The sequence below is a fragment of the Muscardinus avellanarius genome (assembly GCF_963383645.1).
Source record: "Muscardinus avellanarius genome assembly, chromosome: 10".
Classification (NCBI taxonomy): domain Eukaryota; kingdom Metazoa; phylum Chordata; class Mammalia; order Rodentia; family Gliridae; genus Muscardinus; species Muscardinus avellanarius.
Genome location: NC_137796.1, coordinates 77602519 through 77623933, shown reverse-complemented (window position 1 = coordinate 77623933; position 21415 = coordinate 77602519). Strand labels below are relative to the sequence as shown.

Sequence of the window (21415 nt, the reverse complement as noted above, 5' to 3'; positions counted from 1 at the left end):
AAGTAGAAATATGGGCTGGGTGCAGCATGACACACTAGTGTAATTCCAGGTATTTGTGAAACTGAAGAAGGAAAGTCTCAAGTTTGAGGCCATCCTGAGCAATTTGACGAGATCTTATCTTCAAATAGGAACTAAAAATAAAAAGAATTGGGGATACAGCTCAGTGGTAAAGTGCCTGGTTTCAATACCAAGCACCAAAAAAAGAGGTGAAATATGTATGTAAATTCTGAAATTTCATTCAAGATGGAGATATATTCCTTCTCTGAAAGGCACATAAGGATTTGACTGAGAGAGGAAAAAAGTAAGTTCTTGCTTCAGCTGCCATTTAAGCTGCTCACATAGTACCATTAGAATTTGTAATAACCGGCATCAGAGCCTGCCATGAGGCAAGGCCGGTGCTGGGGCCTCCGAGGCCGGGATAAGAGCCCACCGAGGGGTTAGGCCGGTGCTGGGGCCAGCGAGGCTGGCATTGGAGCCTGCCGTGAGGCAAGGCCGGTACTGGGGCCTCCGAGGCCAGGATAAGACCCTGCAGAAGGGTTAGGCCGGTGCTGGGGCCAGCGAGGCCGGGATTGGAGCCTGCCTTGAGGCAAGGCCAGTACTGGGGCCTCTGAGGCCAGGATAAGAGCCTGCCGAGGGATTAGGCCGGTTCTGGGGCCAGCAAGGCCAGCATCAGAGCCTGCCATGAGGCATGACCAGTGCTGGGGCCTCCAAGGCCGGGATCAAAGCCTGCCAAGGGGTTAGGCCGGTGTTGGGGCCAGCAAGGCCGGCATCGGAGCCTGCCTTGAGGCAAGGCCGGTATTGGGGCCTCCGAGGCCAGGATAAGAGCCTGCTGAGGGGTTAGGCCGGTGCTGGGGCCAGCGAGGCCGGCATCAGAGCCTGCCGTAAGGCAAGGCCGGTGATGGGGCCTCTGAGGCTGGCATCAGCCTGCCTTGAGGCAAGGCCGGTACTGGGGCATCCGAGGCCGGGATAAGAGCCTGCCGAGGGGTTAGGCCGTGCTGGGGCCAGCGAGGCCGGCATCGGAGCCTGCCTTGAGGCAAGGCCAGTACTGGGGCCTCCGAGGCCAGGATAAGAGCCTGCCAAGGGGTTAGGCCGGTGCTGGGGCCAGCGAGGCCGGCATTGGAGCCTGCCGTAAGGCAAGGCCGGTGCTGGGGCCTCCGAAGCCGGGATTGGAGCCTGCCTTGAGGCAAGGCCGGTACTGGGGCCTCCGAGGCCAGGATAAGAGCCTGCCGAGGGGTTAGGCCGGTGCTGGGGCCAGCGAGGCCGGCATCAGAGCCTGCCATGAGGCATGACCAGTGCTGGGGCCTCCAAGGCCGGGATCAAAGCCTGCCGAGGGGTTAGGCCGGTGCTGGGGCCAGTGAGGCCGGCATTGGAGCCTGCCTGAGGCAAGGCCAGTACTGGGGCCTCGAGGCCAGGATAAGAGCCTGCCGAGGGGTTAGGCCGGTGCTGGGGCCAGTGAGGCCGGCATCGGAGCCTGCCTTGAGGCAAGGCCGGTACTGGGGCCTCGAGGCCAGGATAAGAGCCAGCCGAGGGGTTAGGCCGGTGCTGGGGCCAGTGAGGCCGGCATCGGAGCCTGCCTTGAGGCAAGGCCGGTACTGGGTCCTCGAGGCCAGGATAAGAGCCAGCCGAGGGGTTAGGCCGGTGCTGGGGCCAGTGAGGCCGGCATCGGAGCCTGCCTTGAGGCAAGGCCGGTACTGGGGCCTCGAGGCCAGGATAAGAGCCAGCCGAGGGGTTAGGCCGGTGCTGGGGCCAGTGAGGCCGGCATCGGAGCCTGCCCTGAGGCAAGGCCGGTACTGGGGCCTCCAAGGCCAGGATAAGAGCCTGCCGAGGGGTTTTGCCGGTGCTGGGGCCAGTGAGGCTGGCATCGGAGCCTGCCGTGAGGCAAGGCCGGTACTGGGGCCTCGAGGCCAGCATAAGAGCCTGCCGAGGGGTTAGGCCGGTGCTGGGGCCAGCGAGGCCGGCACCGAAGCCTGCCATGAGGCAAGGCCAGTACTGGGGCCTCCAAGGCCGGGATTGGAGCCTGCCGAGGGGTGAGGCCGATGCTGGGGCCAGCGAGGCCGGCATTGGAGCCTGCCGTGAGGCAAGGCCGGTGCTGAGGCCTCCGAGGCCGGGATTGGAGCCTGCCTTGAGGCAAGGCTGATACTGGGGCCTCCAAGGCCAGGATAAGAGCCTGCTGAGGGGTTAGGCCGGTGCTGGAGCCAGTGAGGCTGGCATTGCAGCCTGCCGTGAGACATGGCCGGTACTGGGACCTCCGAGGCCAGTATCGGAGCCGGCCAAGGGGTTAAGCCGGTGCTGGGTCAGCGAGGCCGGCGCTGGAGCCTGCCATGAGGCAAGGCCGGTACTGGGGCCTCCGAGGCCGGGATTGGAGCCTGCCATGAGGCATGGCTGGTGCTGGGACCTCAGAGGCCAGTATTGGAGCCGGCCGAGGGGTTAGGCCGGTGCTGGGGCCAGTGAGGCCGGCACCAGAGCCTGCCATGAGGCAAGTCTGGTACTGGGGCCTCCTAGGCCAGGATAAGAGCCTGCCGAGGGGTTAGGCCGGTGCTGGGGCCAGTGAGGCCGGCATCGGAGCCTGCCGTGAGGCAAGGCCAGTACTGCGACCTCCGAGGCCGGTATAAGAGCCTGTCGAGGGGTTAGGCCGGTGCTGGGGCCAGCGAGGCCGGCATCGGATCCTGCCGTGAGGCAAGGCAGGTACTGTGGCCTCCGAGGCCAGGATAACAACCTGCCGAAGGGCTAGACTGGTGCTGGGGCCAGCGAGGCCGGTATCGGAGCCTGCCGTGAGACATGGCCAGTGCTGGGGCCTCCTAACCCGGGAACGGAACCTGCCGAGGGGTTAGGCCGGTGCTGGGGCCAACGAGGCCGGCATTGGAGCCTGCCGTGAGGCTAGGCCGGTGCTGGGGCCTCCGAGGCCGGGATTGGAATCCTGCCAAGGGGTTAGGCCGGTGCAGGGGCCAATGGCCAGCATCGGAGCCTGGCGTGAGGCAAGTTCACTCCTGCGGCCTCCAAGGCCGGGACCAAAGCCAGCTTAGGGGTTAGACCAGTGCAGGGGCCAGCGAGACCAGAACTGGGGCCTCCCATGAGGCAAGGCCGCTGCTTGAGCCAGCGAGGTCTGGATCAGTCCACTGAGTAGCCAGGCCACTACTGGGACCATCAAGAGTGGGATCGGTACTTGCAATGCAGCATGCACAGAGAAATATCGCAGAAAATATAAATCAGACACTTCTCTTAATCAGCAATAACTAGGAGGAAAAGGGCAACAGGAAGGGGTTGAGCTATAGAAAGGGCCCTATAGTGAAGCAACTAATGTGACCAATCAGAGGGTATGTAATACTGGAGGACGGAGCCTCTTTAAAACGCAGGAGGTACATAAACAAATGTATCAAAGTAAATCACCAAAGAAGCGTGGGATGGAGGGAGGGGGAGGGAATGGGATGGGGGCTGGAGGAGGGCTAATTGGATGATGTGTGCTTGTATATCCTCTCAAGTCTTGTACTCCAATGTGATTGATAAATGACTACAATGCACCAATTTAAAAAATAAATTAATAAAAAAAAGAATTTGTAATAAAGCCGGGCATGGTGGCGCAAGCGTGTAATCCCCCACTTGGGAGGCAGAGACAGGAGGATCGCACTGGTTTGGAGCCAGCCATGCTGGCTTAAGAGACCCTGTTTCCACATAAAAATGTTAAAAAATAGGTCTGGGAGTGTAACCCATGGGAGTGTATCCTGGATGTAGAAGGGCTTCCAGGAACCCCAGTACCACCAAAAAAAAAAAAAAAGAATTTGTAAATAAATATATATATTTTAATTTGTAAACATATGTATGTATGTATATATATATACACACATACATACATACATATGTTTACAAATGTATATATATATGAATGAACTGAGGAAGGATTCAGAAAAAAACTATGCTAAAATTAAACTTGTTTTTCACTTTCCTCATCTTATCTCCTTTCTCAATTCCTCACTTTGTCATCAACTCTTTTCCTATTCTTCCTTCCCCTACTCCTCCTATTTTCTTTCTCTTCTCCTCTTTAATTCTTGTTCTTTCCCAAACTTTCTTTTCCTTCTCTCCCCTCCACAAAATGGTTCATGTCAGACAGTTTAAAAGGTCATATTATTGCTTCTCTATTTAATTACCATCACTGACTTCTTTGTTAGTGTTTTATCTATATTTAAGTCCTTATTATTTGATTATATTAATGAAACTACATTGAGTTTGAAAGGTGCTAAGAGAATTAAAATTAAGTTTTTTAAATATTTCTTATTCTTTGAAGAACATTCTGAAATATTTACAAGTGATATAAACTAGCATGGTAGTCAGGGCAGAGTGTGGTGGTGTGTGGATGGAGAAGCTCAAGTGAATGGATAGTGGTTGGGACAGGGAATGAACAGAGAGACTCATTATTCTATGGACTTGTGACACAATTATACTGAGTATTTGTCAAATATTCTCTATAATAGGTATTTTCAACACTTAGATTTCCAACTGCTTGATCCAGTTTCTAACACATCTAAACATGTATTATCTGGTTTATAAATCAATAAATGAATCAAAGAGAACAGTTAGTGGTCTCTGAGTTCATGAATATGAAGCTACAGGAGGTGGAAGTGCTGAACTTAGAGGATACACAAAAGATGTGTGGCAAGAAAACAGAGAAATCAGTTAACTCTGATGGACTTTTCCAAAAACTAATATGTATAGGCACAATATTGACACTAGAGACACCATGACCATCAGGACAAAATCCTCATCATCAGGAAGAATATACTTAGAAGTCAAGAGAAATCTAGAGCTCAGGTTGGCTGATACATCAGCCTTAAACACTCCATTCTCAATTTTATTTACCAATAAAATAATGAGAAAACATTAACTATTTTAAGAGCCCAAAATGTGCCTAAAGCCCTACTTTGACTACAAATTCAAAGAAGTATAATCTCAAAGTCACCTCCAAGTGGTAATATCTCAATGTATAGAGACCAAACAGGCATTGGAAGAGACATGAACTATATGGGTACAAGAGAGCTGGCCCAGGACAGCAGCCAGGGACAAGACTCAGAGGACTTGTGCTTGCCCCTGTCCTCATTAAGGCTGCCTGGACTACCAGGGAATGGATTTATCAGGCCATCAGCCCACACCCATAAAATCATAGGAAGGAACTGTAGACCAATCTTTAAACAAATGGAAGCAGAAAATGTTTCCTAAAGCTGGTGGTAATTCAGAGAGTGACAGGAACTGTACAGAAAACCTGAAAGAATTTTTTTTAAAAAAACCTACACACCTTAAATAAGATAGTGTTTTAGTAAATTATGAGAGATGCATACTGTCACCAAATATATAGAGAAAGTGTGTCCATGTATATAATGAAACAGTGGATAGTTTGCAGCTTACTGTAAGCAAAGTAGGCATCGGATTAAAATACAAGTAACATGTGATATAATACTAGTTTGAAAATACATATATTCATAAAAATACATTCCATACCCTAAGCTCTACCCCAGCCTTATATTATATAATCAGAGAGGTTTAAGGTAGTAGGGCTATAGATGAACATGTTTCTTTTTTCTGATGTAAGACCTATGCAGTTTCAATAATTCTCATTTTCTACTAAAAAAGAATTCTAAAAAAAAAACAAACAAAAAACAGCCAGGCATGGTGAGGCATACCTATGGACCCAGTCCTTGGGAGACTGAGACAGAAGGATTACATATTGAAGGCCAAACTTTGCAACTTAGCAAGACCCTGTTTCAAAAATTAAAAAATAAATAAATAAAAGGGCCAGCTTTTAATAAATAAAGGGTATATAACTCAGAAGAAGAATGTCCCTGGGTTCAGCACCCTTCAGAAAAAATATAGATGTAAATGAATGTGCAATCACATATATTCCATCTCCAATAAGAGATCTAATAAGATTCTTTGACCAGCCTGGCTCAGAGTGAGTTTTCTCTCCCAGGGACCCTATACCTTTCAGGACGGAACTTTTCAGGCTCTGGCCAGTACTTTGGGTCATGATGAAGTACATAGTTTGATACTATTATCAAAGTCCCTTTGGGAATAAAAAGTCCATTGAGTTCGGTGTCTTTCTTACAGACTCTGTCAAGTCTGTTAGCAATTGGATATACTCTGAGAGTTTCATTCACCACCATTTCCAAATACTCCATCTCTCCCAGGATGTCATAGTTGGGTGGTGCCTGGAAAGAAACAGAGTTTGATTGAGATTCCGATGTTGCTTTTAATTCAGTCTAGGTAGTACACTGAAATGTTAGGCATGCCAAAGAAAAACTCATATTGGTAAAAGATCTAAGTATTGACAAATAATTTTAATAGTTATTTAATATTTTGATAGTTTTTATCATGACCTTTGATGTACTTGCTGTGTGGAATCCTTATGAATATTGGATAACTTTGGGACAATCTCATGCCACAGCCTCAAATCCCCAGCGCTGCCATATATCACTTTTTTCATTCTCACATGAACAAACAATCTACAGACTATGTTTAACATGAAAAATGCCAAAGTCTTTGTCTCCTGTCAAAACAGATGCCACATTCTATATCAAGAAATTGTAACATAGACAAAAAAGACAAGAGTAAATCCCCTCCTCTACATAAGGCTTTTTATTTTACAGTTTCTGATTGATAGCTCCTTTAATACTGTATTTAAAACTTGGGGAAACCATTTTATTAAACTGATATTCTGTAAGTAATTTGGGGATAATTTAGTACCTCTCTAAATAAGTATTATTTTTAAAGGGTTAGAATTGGATGTCACCAGAACACATAATTACATTTCTAATGAAAATCTGAGGATAAAGAGCTACATTCATCCCCATCCTGTGCTGCAGGGCCAGTCTCCTGGTTTATGCTTCAGGGATTCACTGTGAGCTCTAAAGAAGATGCTTTGTGTCTACTTTACTACTAAACCAGCCACACCAGCCTCAATGGTCAGGTCTTTCACATCCAAGACTCTCAGGTTAGACAGAGATCTGTATACAACATGGGAGGTATGTGGCTATCATTTTGTATGACATTTAGAGAACATAAACAGTTGAGACCAGGAGAAAACATATGCCTTCTTCACCTCCAGCTCTATGACTGAAGTGTAAGAATATGCTTAGCACAGCAAAGTCATTCTGCCTGGATGGGACAAGACCAGCCTCATTTGGCCAATACTCAAGCTGGAGCTCCTGCAGCAACATTAGCAGAGATAAATATGCAGACATTGTAGCAATAAATACTCATGTGACATGCCATAGAGGTTTTGTGGAAAATTCTTACTTTGCATATTTTTGTAGCTAATGAAAATACCAGGGCCTGCACCATATTACAAAGATCTATTTCTGTGAATATCATTTATATCTATGTTCCTGTTTGCAGATGCTTCATAAATAATGCTGGTGAAAAAATCAATTCTGATTCCATTTGCAAAAGTTCTTTCAAGTGATGAGGAGACATACTTGTGGTTTCACTTCTACCCTCCCTCCCCAGGTGACATCTACCCACCTTATTGGGCAAAACTGCATCAATCTCCTCCTGAAGTTTCTTCTGGACATCAGGGTGAGTGGCCAGTAGATAAATAACGAAGGAAAGAGTGCTACTTGTGGTTTCATAGCCAGCAAAAAGAAAGATGATTGATTGGGCCAGAATCTCCAGATCAGTGAAAGCTACATGAGATGAAATATTTTAAGGAACAAACAGGTCAGTGTAGAATATCACATTTTAGATTAAGAGAAATTCAAATGAAGCTCAAATAACCAGAGAGAAAAACAATTCTATCATACCAAGTGTTTTTTGCTATAATGTATATCTTACAGGGGAAGTACAAAGCAAAATTATTTTACTTTAATTAACTTTAAGATCTACACTATTCATGGATATCTGCTCTTTCTTCTGCAATCCTCACCAGCACCATGGTTGGGTAATATCAACAGATAATATTGCTATCTAAAACATGCCATATTATCAGTATTCCCCTTGAATATTCAAAAGAGATCCTTAGTTATATTGAAAATATAGGGTGATTTAGTCTCACAATTTTTCAATCATTCTATGTAAAACATAGCTACAGACAGATGTGGTGGTGCACTCTCATAATCCCTGTACTTGGGAGTTTGAGACAGAAGGATCACAGTTTCAAAGCCAGCCTCAGCAGCTTAGTAAAGCTCTCAGCAACTTAGTAAAACCCTATTTCCAAGTTTAAAAAACAGGTCTGAGTGTGTAGACTGGAGGCATAAGGTCCCTGGTTCCATCATTACCACAAAAAATAAAACACTGCTACAAATTTTTGAGAGTTTCTCATAATAAGTCTTTATTCTGTGGAAAATTAAATATATTCCATCTAAACATGTTTGTGGGAACTTAGGGAATAATATTGGGATACAGAGAAATCTTGGCTCTCAAATAGTGTCAATGAACCAAGTATGCTGGTTCAGACATATAATCAATCCCTGTACATGGAAAGCTGAGACAGAAGCATCACAAGTTCAAGGACAGCCTTGGCAACTTAGTGAGGCTCTCAGACAATTAATAAATTCATACTTTCAGATGAAAAAGGAAAATAGGGCTGGGGGTGTAGTTCAGAGGTAGAATGCACTGGGTTCAATCCTTAGCATTTACACACACACACACACACACACACACACACACACACACACCATGCACACTAATCCATGGACCACCACTCAAACCATCTAGAAGCTTATTAGAAATGTAGAATCCCAAAATTCACCTAACATCTACTAACCAAGAAAAAAATCAAACTTTTGTGAGATGTGGTGATTTGCATGCACAAGCTAGCTGGACAAGCAGAGAGTTTACTTGTGAAAACTATCAGGTAATAGAATACCTGAGGCATCAATTTTATAAATGAATGACGACTTCACAATGAAGAGAAACTATAGAACAAGACAAAAAGCTAGTTAAGTTGTGACTGACCCTAGTTTATCAAATAGCACTAAAGTAGCAAAATAGAAAATGGGTCCATAGATGAGCATTGGGCATAAAATATATAAAAATAAGATCAGATAAGTGGAATTATCAGTGCCTATTTAACCATGGCCTTAATGTCATTTCATTGTGCATATTCCTGACAGGAAACTGTATTAGACACTGGGTCTGGTACCAGCAGCACCAGCCACCAATGAAGGCAGGAAGAGACTAAGGCTCAGAATCAGTGGAAAGCATAAAGGAAGGCCTGCACTTAACATTAGATCCAGCTCCATTGATACCAGCTGCCTGCACAGCTTGAAAGAGTCCCAGAAACAGGTTTTGTGTTTTTTTTTTTTTAGATTTCAGAGACCCAAACTGGCAGCAGGAAGGGTGCCAGGGATACTCAGTGCCTGAACAGAGAGAGACACCAGGTCAGGGTCCCAATCATTGAAGGAAAACAATTTTGTTGTTGTTTTGTTTTGAATTTTGTTATTTTATTTGTGTGTGTGTGTGTATGCTTGTTGGTTTGCTCTCTTCTCCACCCATTTCACAGCCTCTTCCTTTATGCATATCTACTCTCTTATCTCCATCCCTTTTCTGTTTTCTTTTCTCTTCTTTGCCTTGTATTAAATCCACTTCATAACACTATCCTAAATACTCTACATTGTTAACTAGAATCCTACTACATATTCACTATCTCTAATCTCTACTATATACTACTTTACCAAACTCCTACTCTCATTCTATTATCCTATCTGTAATTTTACCCTATTCTTGCATTTATTACTTCATCCTTTTTCTCCACACTCAACCTTTACCACTGAATATAACACAACTTGCCCTTGTATATACCATCTGGCACCTTAAAAATGAGAAAAATATACCAAAAGCAACAAAGATACAAACTTCTTAAATCATGAGGAAGAATAACAAGGAAGCAACAAGCTTCCACAACCCCACAATAACAGAGTCCAACAACACAGAATGGCAGAGATTTCCAGAAGGACAAATTAGAAATTTAACAGTAAAAATGATGCAAAATTTCCAAAAATATTTGGAGAGAGCCTGGAAAAAAATAAAAAATGAGAAAAGCCAGACATGGTGGTGCACACTTGTAATCCAAACATTTGGGAGGCTGCAACAGAAGGATTGCAGTTTGTGGACAGCCTCAGCTACTTACTGAGGCTGTTTGTAACTCAGTGAGACCCTATTTCAAAATAAAGAATAAAAAATGGGACAGAAGGTATAGCTCAAAGGTAGGACATCCTTAGGTTCTAATAAACAGTATGGCAAAAAAAAAAGAAAGGATGAAATCATTGAAGTGACAGCATCAATAAAATCTATAAATAATAGATTAGACCACATGAAAAAAATAATCTGTTAGATGATCACTCCAAAAGTGAACCACATATTCATAGACAACATTTTGACAGCATAAATTGAGCATCAAAGAGATATGGCTCCATCTTAAAAGAGCTAACCTAAGAATAATAGAAGGTAAAAGAGAAAATAGAAGGTGAAACCAAAGGGATCAGCAGTCTTTTCAAAGAAGTAATATCAGAAAATTTTTACAAAGAAAAAGGGGTCAATACACAGGAATAGAAAACTTACAAAACCCTCTTTAGACAAAATAAGAGTCACCACACCACATAAGAGTCAAACTGACCAATGTAGAAGCCAAGGAGAGAATCTTAAAGATAACAATAGCAAAAGACCAAGTGACAATCAAGTCATGATAGCCAGATGGGCCTTGAGTAACATATTCTAAACTCTAAAAGAGAACAAGTTGCAGCCAAAAATTTCCTACCCAAAAAAGTATCTCTCAAGCTAGGCATGGTGGTGCACGCTTGTAATCCCCATGCTTGGGAGGCAGAGACAGGAGGATCGCATAGGTTCAAAGCCAGCTTTGCTGGCTTAAGAGACCCTGTTTCCAAAAATAAAATAGGTCTGGGAGTGTAGCCCGGATGTAGAAGGGCTTCCAGGAACCCCAGTACCACCAGAGAGAGAGAAAGAGAGAGAGAGAGAGAGAGAGAGAGAGAGAGAGAGAGATCTCAAGTTAGACAAGGAAATGAAAGTCTTCCACAACAAATAGAAGCTGAAATAATGTATGTCTTTCAAACCATCAGTAGAGAAAATACTCAAAGAGATTAATTGCAAAAAAGAAATAACTAATAAACACCAGAACCAGAGAAATAATAATTTCCATCAAGCAAAACAACTAAGCAAAGAACAAACACTACCTCAAACTGAAGTTAAAACTCAAAATGAGGGCCGGGCGTGGTGGCACACGCTTGTAATCCCCGCGCTTGGGAGGCGGAGACAGGAGGATCGCGCAGGTTCGAAGCCAGCCGCGCGCGCTGGCTTAAGAGACCCTGTTTCCAAATAAAAAAGTATAAAAAATAGGTCTGGGAGTGTAGCCCGGAGGTAGAATGGCTTCCAGGAACCCAGTACCACCAAAAAAAAAAAAAAATCTCAAAATGATAGAAATTAAAAGTCAAAGAAAAAAAGGAAAGAAGGAAGGAAAAGAAAGAAGGAAGATAGGCTTTTTAAAAAAGTAATTCTGGGCCAGGCGTGGTGGCACACACTTGTAATCCCCACACTTGGGAGGCAGAGACAGGAGGATCGCGCAGGTTCAAAGCCAGCCGCGTACGCTGGCTTAGGAGACCCTGTTTCCAAATAAAAATGTAAAAATAGGTCTGGGAGTGTAGCCCGGAGGTAGAAGGACTTCCAGGAACCCCAGTACCACCAAAATAAATAAATAAATAAATAAATAAATAAATAAATAAATAGTCATTCTGGTATAATTGCACCTAACAAATTTACCAAAATGTTTAATATTCAAATGGTCACAGAAATATCTTTATATAGTTGATTTACTTAAATTAAGATCCAAAGAGGGTTAAAATTTATGAACATTTGATTATATATTTTGGAAGATGTTTCAACTTCATACTTATTTTAAGGAAAATGAATGACTATGCTTGCAACTTAAAATTAAGATCACTGTCATAGTAGAGAGAGCTAGAGAGAGAAATGGGAGGCTCACAAGTTAGGGTTGTATTGTAACATATGACATAAGATTCTTTTGCTACAGCAGATAAAAAAAATAATCCTTCTAAAGTAGCTGTGGTGTAAGAAAAATAAAGAATTCAAAAATTAAAAAAAATTAAAAGTCATCTCTCAATAATTATGCTGAACATAAATGGCCTCAAATCCCCAATAAAAAGATGCAAAGTGATAAAATGGATTAAAAATCAGAATCCATCTACATGCTCCCTGCAAGAAACACACCTTACGAGTATAGTCACAAATTAAAGGTAAAGAGCTGGAGCAAGGTAATCCATGCCAATGGAACTCAAAGACAAGCAGGAGTAGCAACTATGATATCAGAAAAGTTAGACTTCAAGCTCAAGTTTATCAGAGAGACAAAGCAGGTCACAAAAACTTGGTTCTTTGAAAAGATTTATAGAATTGATAAACCTCTGGCCAACCTAACCAAAAGAAAAAGAGAATCAACTCAAATTATCAAAATTAGAAATGAAAAAGGAGATATCACCACAGATAGTGAAGAAATTCAAAAGATTATCAGAAACTACTTTAAAAATTTATACTCCAATAGACTTGAAAACATGGAAGAAATTGATAGATTTCTAAGCACAGTTAACCTTCCTACACTAAGCCAAAAGGACACAGCAAGCCTAAACCAACCAATAGCAACCAAAGAAATAGAAACAGCAATAAAAATTCTTCCACCAAAGAAAAGCCCAGGTCCAGATGGGTTTCCAGCTGAATTCTACAAAACCTTCAGTGAACAACTAATACCAATACTTCATAACTTATTCCAGGAAATTGAAAGAGATGGAACTCTCCCAAATTCCTTCTATGAGGCTAGTATCACATTAATCCCCAAACCAAATAGATACCTCAAGAAAGGAAAACTACAGACCAATATCCTTAATGAAGATAGATGCAAAAATTCTAAACAAAATACTAGATATACGCATTCAAAACTATATCAAGAGAATAATACATCATGACCAAGTTGGTTTCATCCCAGAAAAACAAGGCTGGTTCAACATATGCAAACCAATACATGTTATTCACCACATAAATAGAACCAAGAACAAAAACCACATCATCATAGCAATAGATGCTGAAAAGACATTTGACAAAATCCAACACCCATTTATGTTAAAAACACTGCAAAAAATTGGGATAGAAGAAATGTACTTCAACATCATTAAGGCAATATACTGTAAACCCAAAGCCAACATTATATTGAATGAGGAAAAACCGCAAGAATTTCCGCTAAAGTCAGGAACAAGACAAGGATGCCCACTATCACCACTCCTTTTCAATATAGTCCTTGAGATTCTTGTTGCAGCAATAAGACAAGAGAAGGAAATCAAAGGAATTCACATAGGAAGAGAGGAATTAAAATTATCCTTATTCACAGATGACATGATCCTTTATCTGGAAGACCCAAAGAACTCAACCAAAAGACTCTGGAGCTGATTGACAAATTCAGCAAAGTTGCAGGTTACAAAATCAACCTAAAGAAATCAGTGGCTTTTCTTTACGCCAACAATGAATCCACAATGAAAGAAACAAACAAACAAAAAAAAACAATTCCTTTCACTATAACCTCAAAACTAATCAAATACCTAGGAATAAACCTAACCAAAGATGTAAAAGACCTCTACAACAAAAACTATAAAACACTAAAGAAAGAAATTGAAGAAGACCTTGGAAGATGGAAAGATCTCCCGTGCTCATGGATAGGCAGAATAAATATCATCAAAATAGCCATTCTGCCAAAACTGATCTATAGATTTGATACAATTCCCATTAAAATACCAGTGACATTCTTCAGAGACCTAGAAAAATCAATCATGAACTTTATATGGAGAAAGAAAAGACCCAGAATAGCCAAAGCAATTCTCAGCAATAAGAAACATGCAGGAGGCATTACAATCCCAGACTTCAAGCTATACTATATAGCAATTGCAGTAAAAACAGCATGGTACTGGCACAATAACAGATATACTGACCAGTGGATTAGAATAGAAGATACAGAAACAAATACACACATCTTCAGTCAATTAATCTTTGACAAAGGGGCCAAACTCATATGCTGGAGAAAAGACAGCCTTTTCAACAAATGGTGCTGGGAGAATGGCTAACCATTTGTAAAAAGATGAATCTAAACCCCTATATCTCACCATGCACAGGAATCAACTCAAGATGGATTAAAGACTTAGAAATTAGACCTGAGACTGTGAAGTTAGTAGAGGAGAGCATAGTTTCAACACTACAACATATTGGCACAGGCAGTAACTTTCTCAACAAAACCTCCAAAGCTCAGGAAATTAAAGCAAGAATAAACAAGTGGGATAGCACCAAACTAAAAAGTTTCTTCTCATCAAAGGAAACTATCAATAACCTAAAGAGGAAGCCTACAGAATGGGAAAAGATCTTTACCAGCCACCATTCTGATAGGGGGCTAATATCCAGAATATACAAAGAGCTCAAAACACTCTACACTAGCAAAACAAACAACCCAATCAAGAAATGGGCAACTGAACTAAATAGACACTTCACAAAAGAAGAGATACAAAGGGCCAATAGATACATGAAAAGATGTTCTACGTCACTGGCCATCAGGGAGATGCAAATCAAAACTACACTGAGATTCCGTCTAACCCCAGTCAGAGTGGCAAGCATAAAGAAATCAAATAACAACAAATGCTGGCGAGGATGTGGGGAAAGAGGAACTCTTTTACACTGTTGGTAGGAATGCAAACTAGTTCAACCACTATGGAGATCTGTGTGGAGATTCCTAAGAAAGGTGGGAATAGATCCACCATATGATCCAGCTATACCACTCCTGGGTATCTTTCCAAAGGGGTTGAATTCAAAGAACTACAGCAACATATGCATACCTATGTTCATAGCAGCACAATTCATAATAGCCAAAATATGGAACCAACCCAGATCTCCATCAACAGATGAATGGATAGCAAAACTTTGGGAAATACACACAATGGAATTCTATTCAGCCATAAAGAAGAACAAAATTATATCATTTGCAAGAAGATGAAAAGCCCTGGAGAACATTATGTTAAGTGAAATCAGCTAAGCACAGAAGGAGAAGGTACATATGTTTCCTCTAATATGCCCAAACTAGGAAACACAGATGATACCAGTGGGACTCCAGATAATGGAGGGGAAATATCAGCAAAGTTTGAATGGAAAGATAGAAGAGGAGGAAGGCTGATCTTGATTAATGAGGGTCTACAACTGAATATGTGTAAAATTATGAATATGACATGGTTAACCTGGACAACCATTGGTGGGAGGGGGAAGGAAAAAAGGGGGTGGGGGGGAGAGGGCACCAAATATAGCTTAAATGTATACCATTTATGTTCAATAAAAAATTTGTTAAAATAAATAAGTAAGTAAATAAATAAAAATAAAGAGAAAAAAACTATGGGATATGTACACCATGAAATTTTACTCAGCCATTACAGGAAAATGATGAAACTGGAGAACATTATGCTGAGATTATTCAGTCACAAAAGGTAAGCAATTGAATGCTTTCCTTTCTATGTGGAAGCTAGAGAGAAAAGGGGTCATAAAAGGAACTCTAGATAAAGAAAGAGAAACCATATCTGAGCAAATAAGGTGGCATAACTAAGGAGGATGGAAGAGGTGGAAAGGAAAATTCCCAAATGTACTTGTTGTGCATTCAAAAACATATCAAAGTCAATCACTAAGCCAAACATGAGAAGAAGGAAGGTGGGAGGGAATGAGGTGGGAATTGGGGAGGGGCTAAGTGAGTGATTGTGAATATATGCCTCTACCATCTTGTACCCCATAAAATGTATGACTACAAAGCACCAATTTAATAATTAAAAATAAAATTGTATTAGATCAATTATAAGTGAACCCTAATAGAAACCCTAATATAAACTGAGTTTGTTGATGTTCTAGCACACCTTAGGTATATTGACAAAGAGGAATGGAGAAGTAGGAGTATGGAAAATTTTTATAGGTTTCTTCCATTGTACCATGATCTGAACATTGTTTTTTCTTACTGGGGGTGGAACCCAGAGGCTTTCTATCTCCGGGCTATACTCCCAGGCCCATTTTATATTTTATTTGGAAACAGGGTCTCACTAAGTTGCTTAGAACCTCACTAAGTAGCTGAGGCTTCGAACCTGCACAATACTCCTGTCTCAGCATCCCAAGCACGGGGATTACAAGTATCGTCCCCCAAGACTCCGACCCGCAGGGGCTTAGAGAACGACACAGACACCTTTTCAGCTGAAATATGAATTCTTCTTTAATGGATCCTTAACATGTCTCTCTTGTTCTATTATGTCTTCTAATATGTCTGACAATGTGTACACAATATATATCAGCATCATAATCCCTCCTTCTATTCCCTACCAACCCCAAGCTTTCACAGTTAGGGCATGCACATTTCTGACTTTCTAATAGGCAGGCTGGTGGTAGGCGTCACTTATCATTCTGCAGGCACGTAGCATGGCACACTGCGCATGCTCAAGGAGACGTCCATCTTGTGAGTCTCATGACTTGGCTGCAAGCCTAGGCGCCATCTTGAATCCACGCTGGCAACAAGCCTGGGTGCCATCTCGGTCCAGCCGAGTGGGCCCCAACATCTCCCCCTTTTTGTTTTATTAAAACAAGGCTCGGGATCGTGCCTGTCTTAGGTCGTCGACCCTCAAGGACCAGTCTTACCCGTCATTGGGAGAACAATAGCATGATTGTTTCCCTGTCTTAGGTTGAAAGGTCCCGGGGAAGATCTTACCCGTCACTGACTACCGATCCAGCATACTGAGCCATACATGGGGAGATGAGCCAGCTTCAAGGGCTGCCATAGCTTGCACCAATATACGTTGTTGTTGCAGTGTGCGTTGTCGAGTTCGCCTTATATATCCAACCAGAAAACAGCATGCTACCACCAGCAAGAATGCCCAGAATGCCATACCACCCCAATCTTTTAAGAAACCCAAAGTTCCATGTATCAAGTCCATCCATTGTTGTACTGTGGCGACTTCTACACGGGTAGAATTAATTGCAGTGATGGACGCTCGAAGCTCAATCATGGTGTGTTCAAATTCATGGCTCCAAGTCCCTAGAAGCATCTTGCTTAATTGCCGAGACAAATTACCTGCATGGGAGAAATTCTGATACTGCACATACGTTATACATAATCCAGATAATTTATGAATACATGGTACCATCGCCATTTGCCCTAGAATGTTAACCTGTTCTTGTAACAGGTCTACTCTTTGATTTACCATTAATATGCCAGCTTTAAGTTGTCCATTTATTTGAGCTTGCTGAGCCATGGCAGTAGCCGCATGTGAGGATAGGGCATTCATAGTGGCTGCAGTATTTATAGATGTTGCCAAAGCGGCAGCAGCTGCAATTGCCACGGCCACAGAGGCCACAATTACAGCAATAAGAGCAGAAATTCCAAAATCTCTCTTTTCTCGGTTCAGCAAAACTGGAAGGGAATTTACATCCACTCTTACTGGCCAAGGAACTGCTATAGGCAGTCGCATTACTACTGCCCAAGGGTGCATAGAAGCATTCCAGCAGAAAGTTAGAAAACAGGTATCAATAAAACAACCTAGACTATCATTAACCAAGGAACTATTAGAAACAAGCCAAAAAAATGGAGTAGTTACACAAACAGGAGTGGGTCCAAACGGGAGTTGTGGTCCCATTGAACAATTTACTTTGACGCTATTTTCAAAAGTATTGGAAAAATTCTGAGAATAGCTGCAATTTTTTACAGTTCCCCCTAAAATCATAGACATAGCTGTTATATCAGTACAGCCTCCTGCTATCCCACAGAGAAGCCAAATATTAAAAGGATTGTGTGGCTTATACTGTATAGGATTTTGATATGCATAATTATATCCTGCCCAAGTATGATTGCGCATAGTAGATATGCCTGGAGAAAAACTTAAATCATAGCCTGAAGAGGCCCAGACTACCTTAGAGTCTTGGCAATCAGTCCATTTAAATGGCCAGCTACGTGGGCTATAACATTTTGGAGCCCACCGCGGCTGCAAAGGAGCTGTTTTATTTTCAGGATGTTCATATTTAGAAAATGCTAAAGGAGCATAGCCTTCCAAGACAGTAACATTTCCTATGGGACTGGAATCATTAAATGGCTGAAATTTTCCCATAGTTTGATTATATAACTGCACACATGGATTAGTACTATCATAGGTATCATTCAAAATTTTATTAGCATAAAAACATAAACTACCACTTAAAGTTATATTGAAGAATGCATAAGGCCTAATTTCTTCATCAAAGGGAATCCATGGCAAATTTAAGGAACTATTGGTCGTAAAGAACCGAGGAAAAATGGTGGCAGTGGTGGACACAGGCAAAGGAAGAGGGAAAGCAGAAATAATTCCCCAAAGATCTTTTTCACTCATTCCAATGTTGAACATTACCAACAGAGTTAGCCATATCCATTTGTTGCTTGGCATCTTCCCTTGGTTCCTGTACATGACGCACCAATCTTTCAGGAACCCAAATCGGCGAGTCTTTGTCCTGTGGGAAAACACACACCGACCCTCGAGCCCACGTTAGCACTGGATCCGGACCATTCCATGCTCCTGTAAGAATATCTTTCCACATTGCTTGCCCTGCATAGCGCTCATGAGGCCTGTAATGTCTTTCCGCTGCTGTTCGTCCATTGGCGTCCAACGTCAAAAAATTTAGAATAAATAATATAAGATTTAGTTTATCTTTAGGTGTGCTCCATTGACCCCCTATTCCCCCTTTTTGTTTTAGTAAAGCAGATTTAATAGTGGCATGGGCTCGTTCTACTATGCCTTGGCCTTGTGGATTATATGGTAATCCATGATTTAATTGTATAGCTATTTGGGTACAAAACTGAGAAAATCTTTGAGAAACATAAGCAGGTCCATTATCAGTTTTAATTTGGTGAGGGATGCCCCAGGCAGCAAAAGCTTGCAGACAATGGGAAATTACATGTTGAGCTTTTTCTCCAGTATGAGCAGAGGCAAAGATGACTCCAGAACATGTATCCACGGAAACATGTACATATTTAAGGGAGCCAAATTCAAGAACATGCGTGACATCCATTTGCCATAGGTGAAGAGGTCGCAAACCTCGAGGATTTACTCCTGTAGTAGGCTGTGGCAATAATGTCAAACAATTTTTGCATTGCAATACAATGCGTCGAGCTTGTTCTTTAGTGATTTTAAATTTTAGTCTCAGCGTTTGGGAATTTACATGAAATTTATTGTGAAATTCTTGAGCCTGTAAAACTTTGTCTTCATTTGAAAAAATAAGTACAGTTCGAGTATGAAAATCTGCAATAGCATTGCCTTCAGCAAGCGGTCCAGGAAGTCCTGAATGAGCTCGTATATGGGTTGCATAGAAGGAACATTTTCTGTTCCAAATATATTGTTGTAACTTAGCCAATAATAGAAGAATAGTAGATTGTCCCTTAATATGTCCTACACATTCAAGGCTATTAAGTGCTTGTACCACATATAAGCTATCCGAAATTAAGTTGAATGGAGTGGAATCATAGAGCATAAATACTTGAATCACTGTCAAAATCTCTACTGCCTGTGCTGATGAATGAGGAAAAAGAAAAGTTTGTGGATCTGAGCCTTCTTTGAATATCACGCCCATACCTCCTTTGGATCCATCTGTAAAAATATTTGGCGCTCCAGCAATCGGTGCAGATCGAGTGATTTTTGGAAAAATAATAGGATGAGCCAAAACAAACCTGAGCCATGGATGTTGTGGATAATGATTATCAAATTGTCCTGTAGCCATTACATGAACAATGGCCCAATCAGAATTGGTGGCAGCTAGAGTGGCAAGCTGTTCTTTAGTATATGGAGTGATGATAAGATCAGGCTGCATCCCAAATGCAGTCAGAGTTGCCTTTAATGCCTTAATAATTATTTGTGCAACACAGGCTGGATACCATGGCAATACTTTTTTAGGAGAATGAGGGAGGTGTATCCACATTATGGGACCCTCTTGCCACAACACTCCAGTGGGTGTGAGATCTGTGGTAAGAATGCATAAGAGCAATTTTTTCTGATAATTTATACGATCTACTTGTGCTTCAGATAATCTTTCTTCTACAAGTTGAATACATGCTCGCGCCTCAGGTGTTAAAGATCGCGAAGAAAGTAAATCTGAATCCCCTTTTAGCAAATCAAACAAGGGTTTAAGATCAGCATTACTAAGCCTGCAATATGGTCGAATCCAATTTATATCTCCTAAAAGTTTTTGGAAATCATTTAAAGTTTGTAAATTGTCCACCCTCAAGCTAACCTTAAGAGGACGAATAATAGTATCTTCTAATTTGGTGCCAAGATATTGTTTAACATTTCTTTGTTGTATTTTTTCTGGAGCTATAATTAAATTCCATTGTTTAAGATATGATATAGTTTTTATAAGCATATCATCCAAAATTTCTGGGGTTTTAGCACATAATAAAATATCATCCATATAGTGATAAATCATGGAAGAAGCAAATTCTCTTCTAGTAGATTGTAGAGCTTTATCTACATATATTTGGCACAATGTGGGACTATTAGCCATACCCTGTGGTAGTACTGTCCATTCATATCTTTGATCCACCTGCTGATGATTAATGGACGGTATTGTAAAAGCAAATCGAGGGGTATCTGAAGGATGCAGTGGAATAGAGAAGAAGCAGTCTTTGATGTCCAATACAACAGTGGGTCAATTGGCAGGGAGGGCCGCTATAACTGGTAACCATAATTGCACTGGTCCCATGATCTCCATACTATTATTTACTGCTCGGAGATCATGTAACAATCTCCATTTACCTGATTTCTTTTTGATAACAAAAATAGGTGTATTCCATGGAGATGTGGAGGACTGTAAATGTCCTGCCAATAACTGCTCTTGTATCAGTTCGTGGGCAGCTGTAACTTTTTCTTTAGGAAGGGGCCACTGAGAGACCCACACTGGCACATTTGTTTTCCATTTAATCTTTAATTGTTCAGTGGCCCCATAGAAAAACCCAGTCCTCTTTTATCTTTGGGATTATTTCTTCCCATTATGGGAACAGGGGACTTTCGACCTTGTTCAAATCGGCCGAGCCCACCTGTCCCTGAATAGCCTGCATTGTGCATAAGTTGTTGACTTTGAGGGCTATATACAGATTCAGTAGTCAATTTTACTCCCATTTGTTGCAGTACATCTCGTCCCCACAAGGATACAGGAAGCTCTAGAACAAAAGGTTGGAATGTCCCTGAATGACCTTCTTGATCTGTCCAATTAAGGTGAACAGCACTGCAGCTTGGACTATTTGCATATCCTAACCCCTTAAGTAATTGATCTGTCTGTTGTAATCCCCAATCTTTTGGCCATTCAGATAATCTAATGATACTACGGTCTGCACCTGAGTCCA

The 21415-nt window shown here is 41.9% G+C and overlaps 1 protein-coding gene across 1 annotated transcript in view; it reads right to left on the bottom strand.

Annotated features, from left to right (window-relative positions):
• The window catches only part of LOC308268736 (cytochrome P450 3A8-like), a gene marked incomplete at both ends in the record, with an annotated part of 45184 nt that overhangs the window by 4483 nt on the left and 19286 nt on the right, over window positions 1–21415 (bottom strand). The window contains 2 exon segments of the mRNA XM_080703844.1: window positions 5968–6194; window positions 7507–7680. Coding sequence (XP_080559970.1) covers window positions 5968–6194; window positions 7507–7680 — 401 coding nt within the window.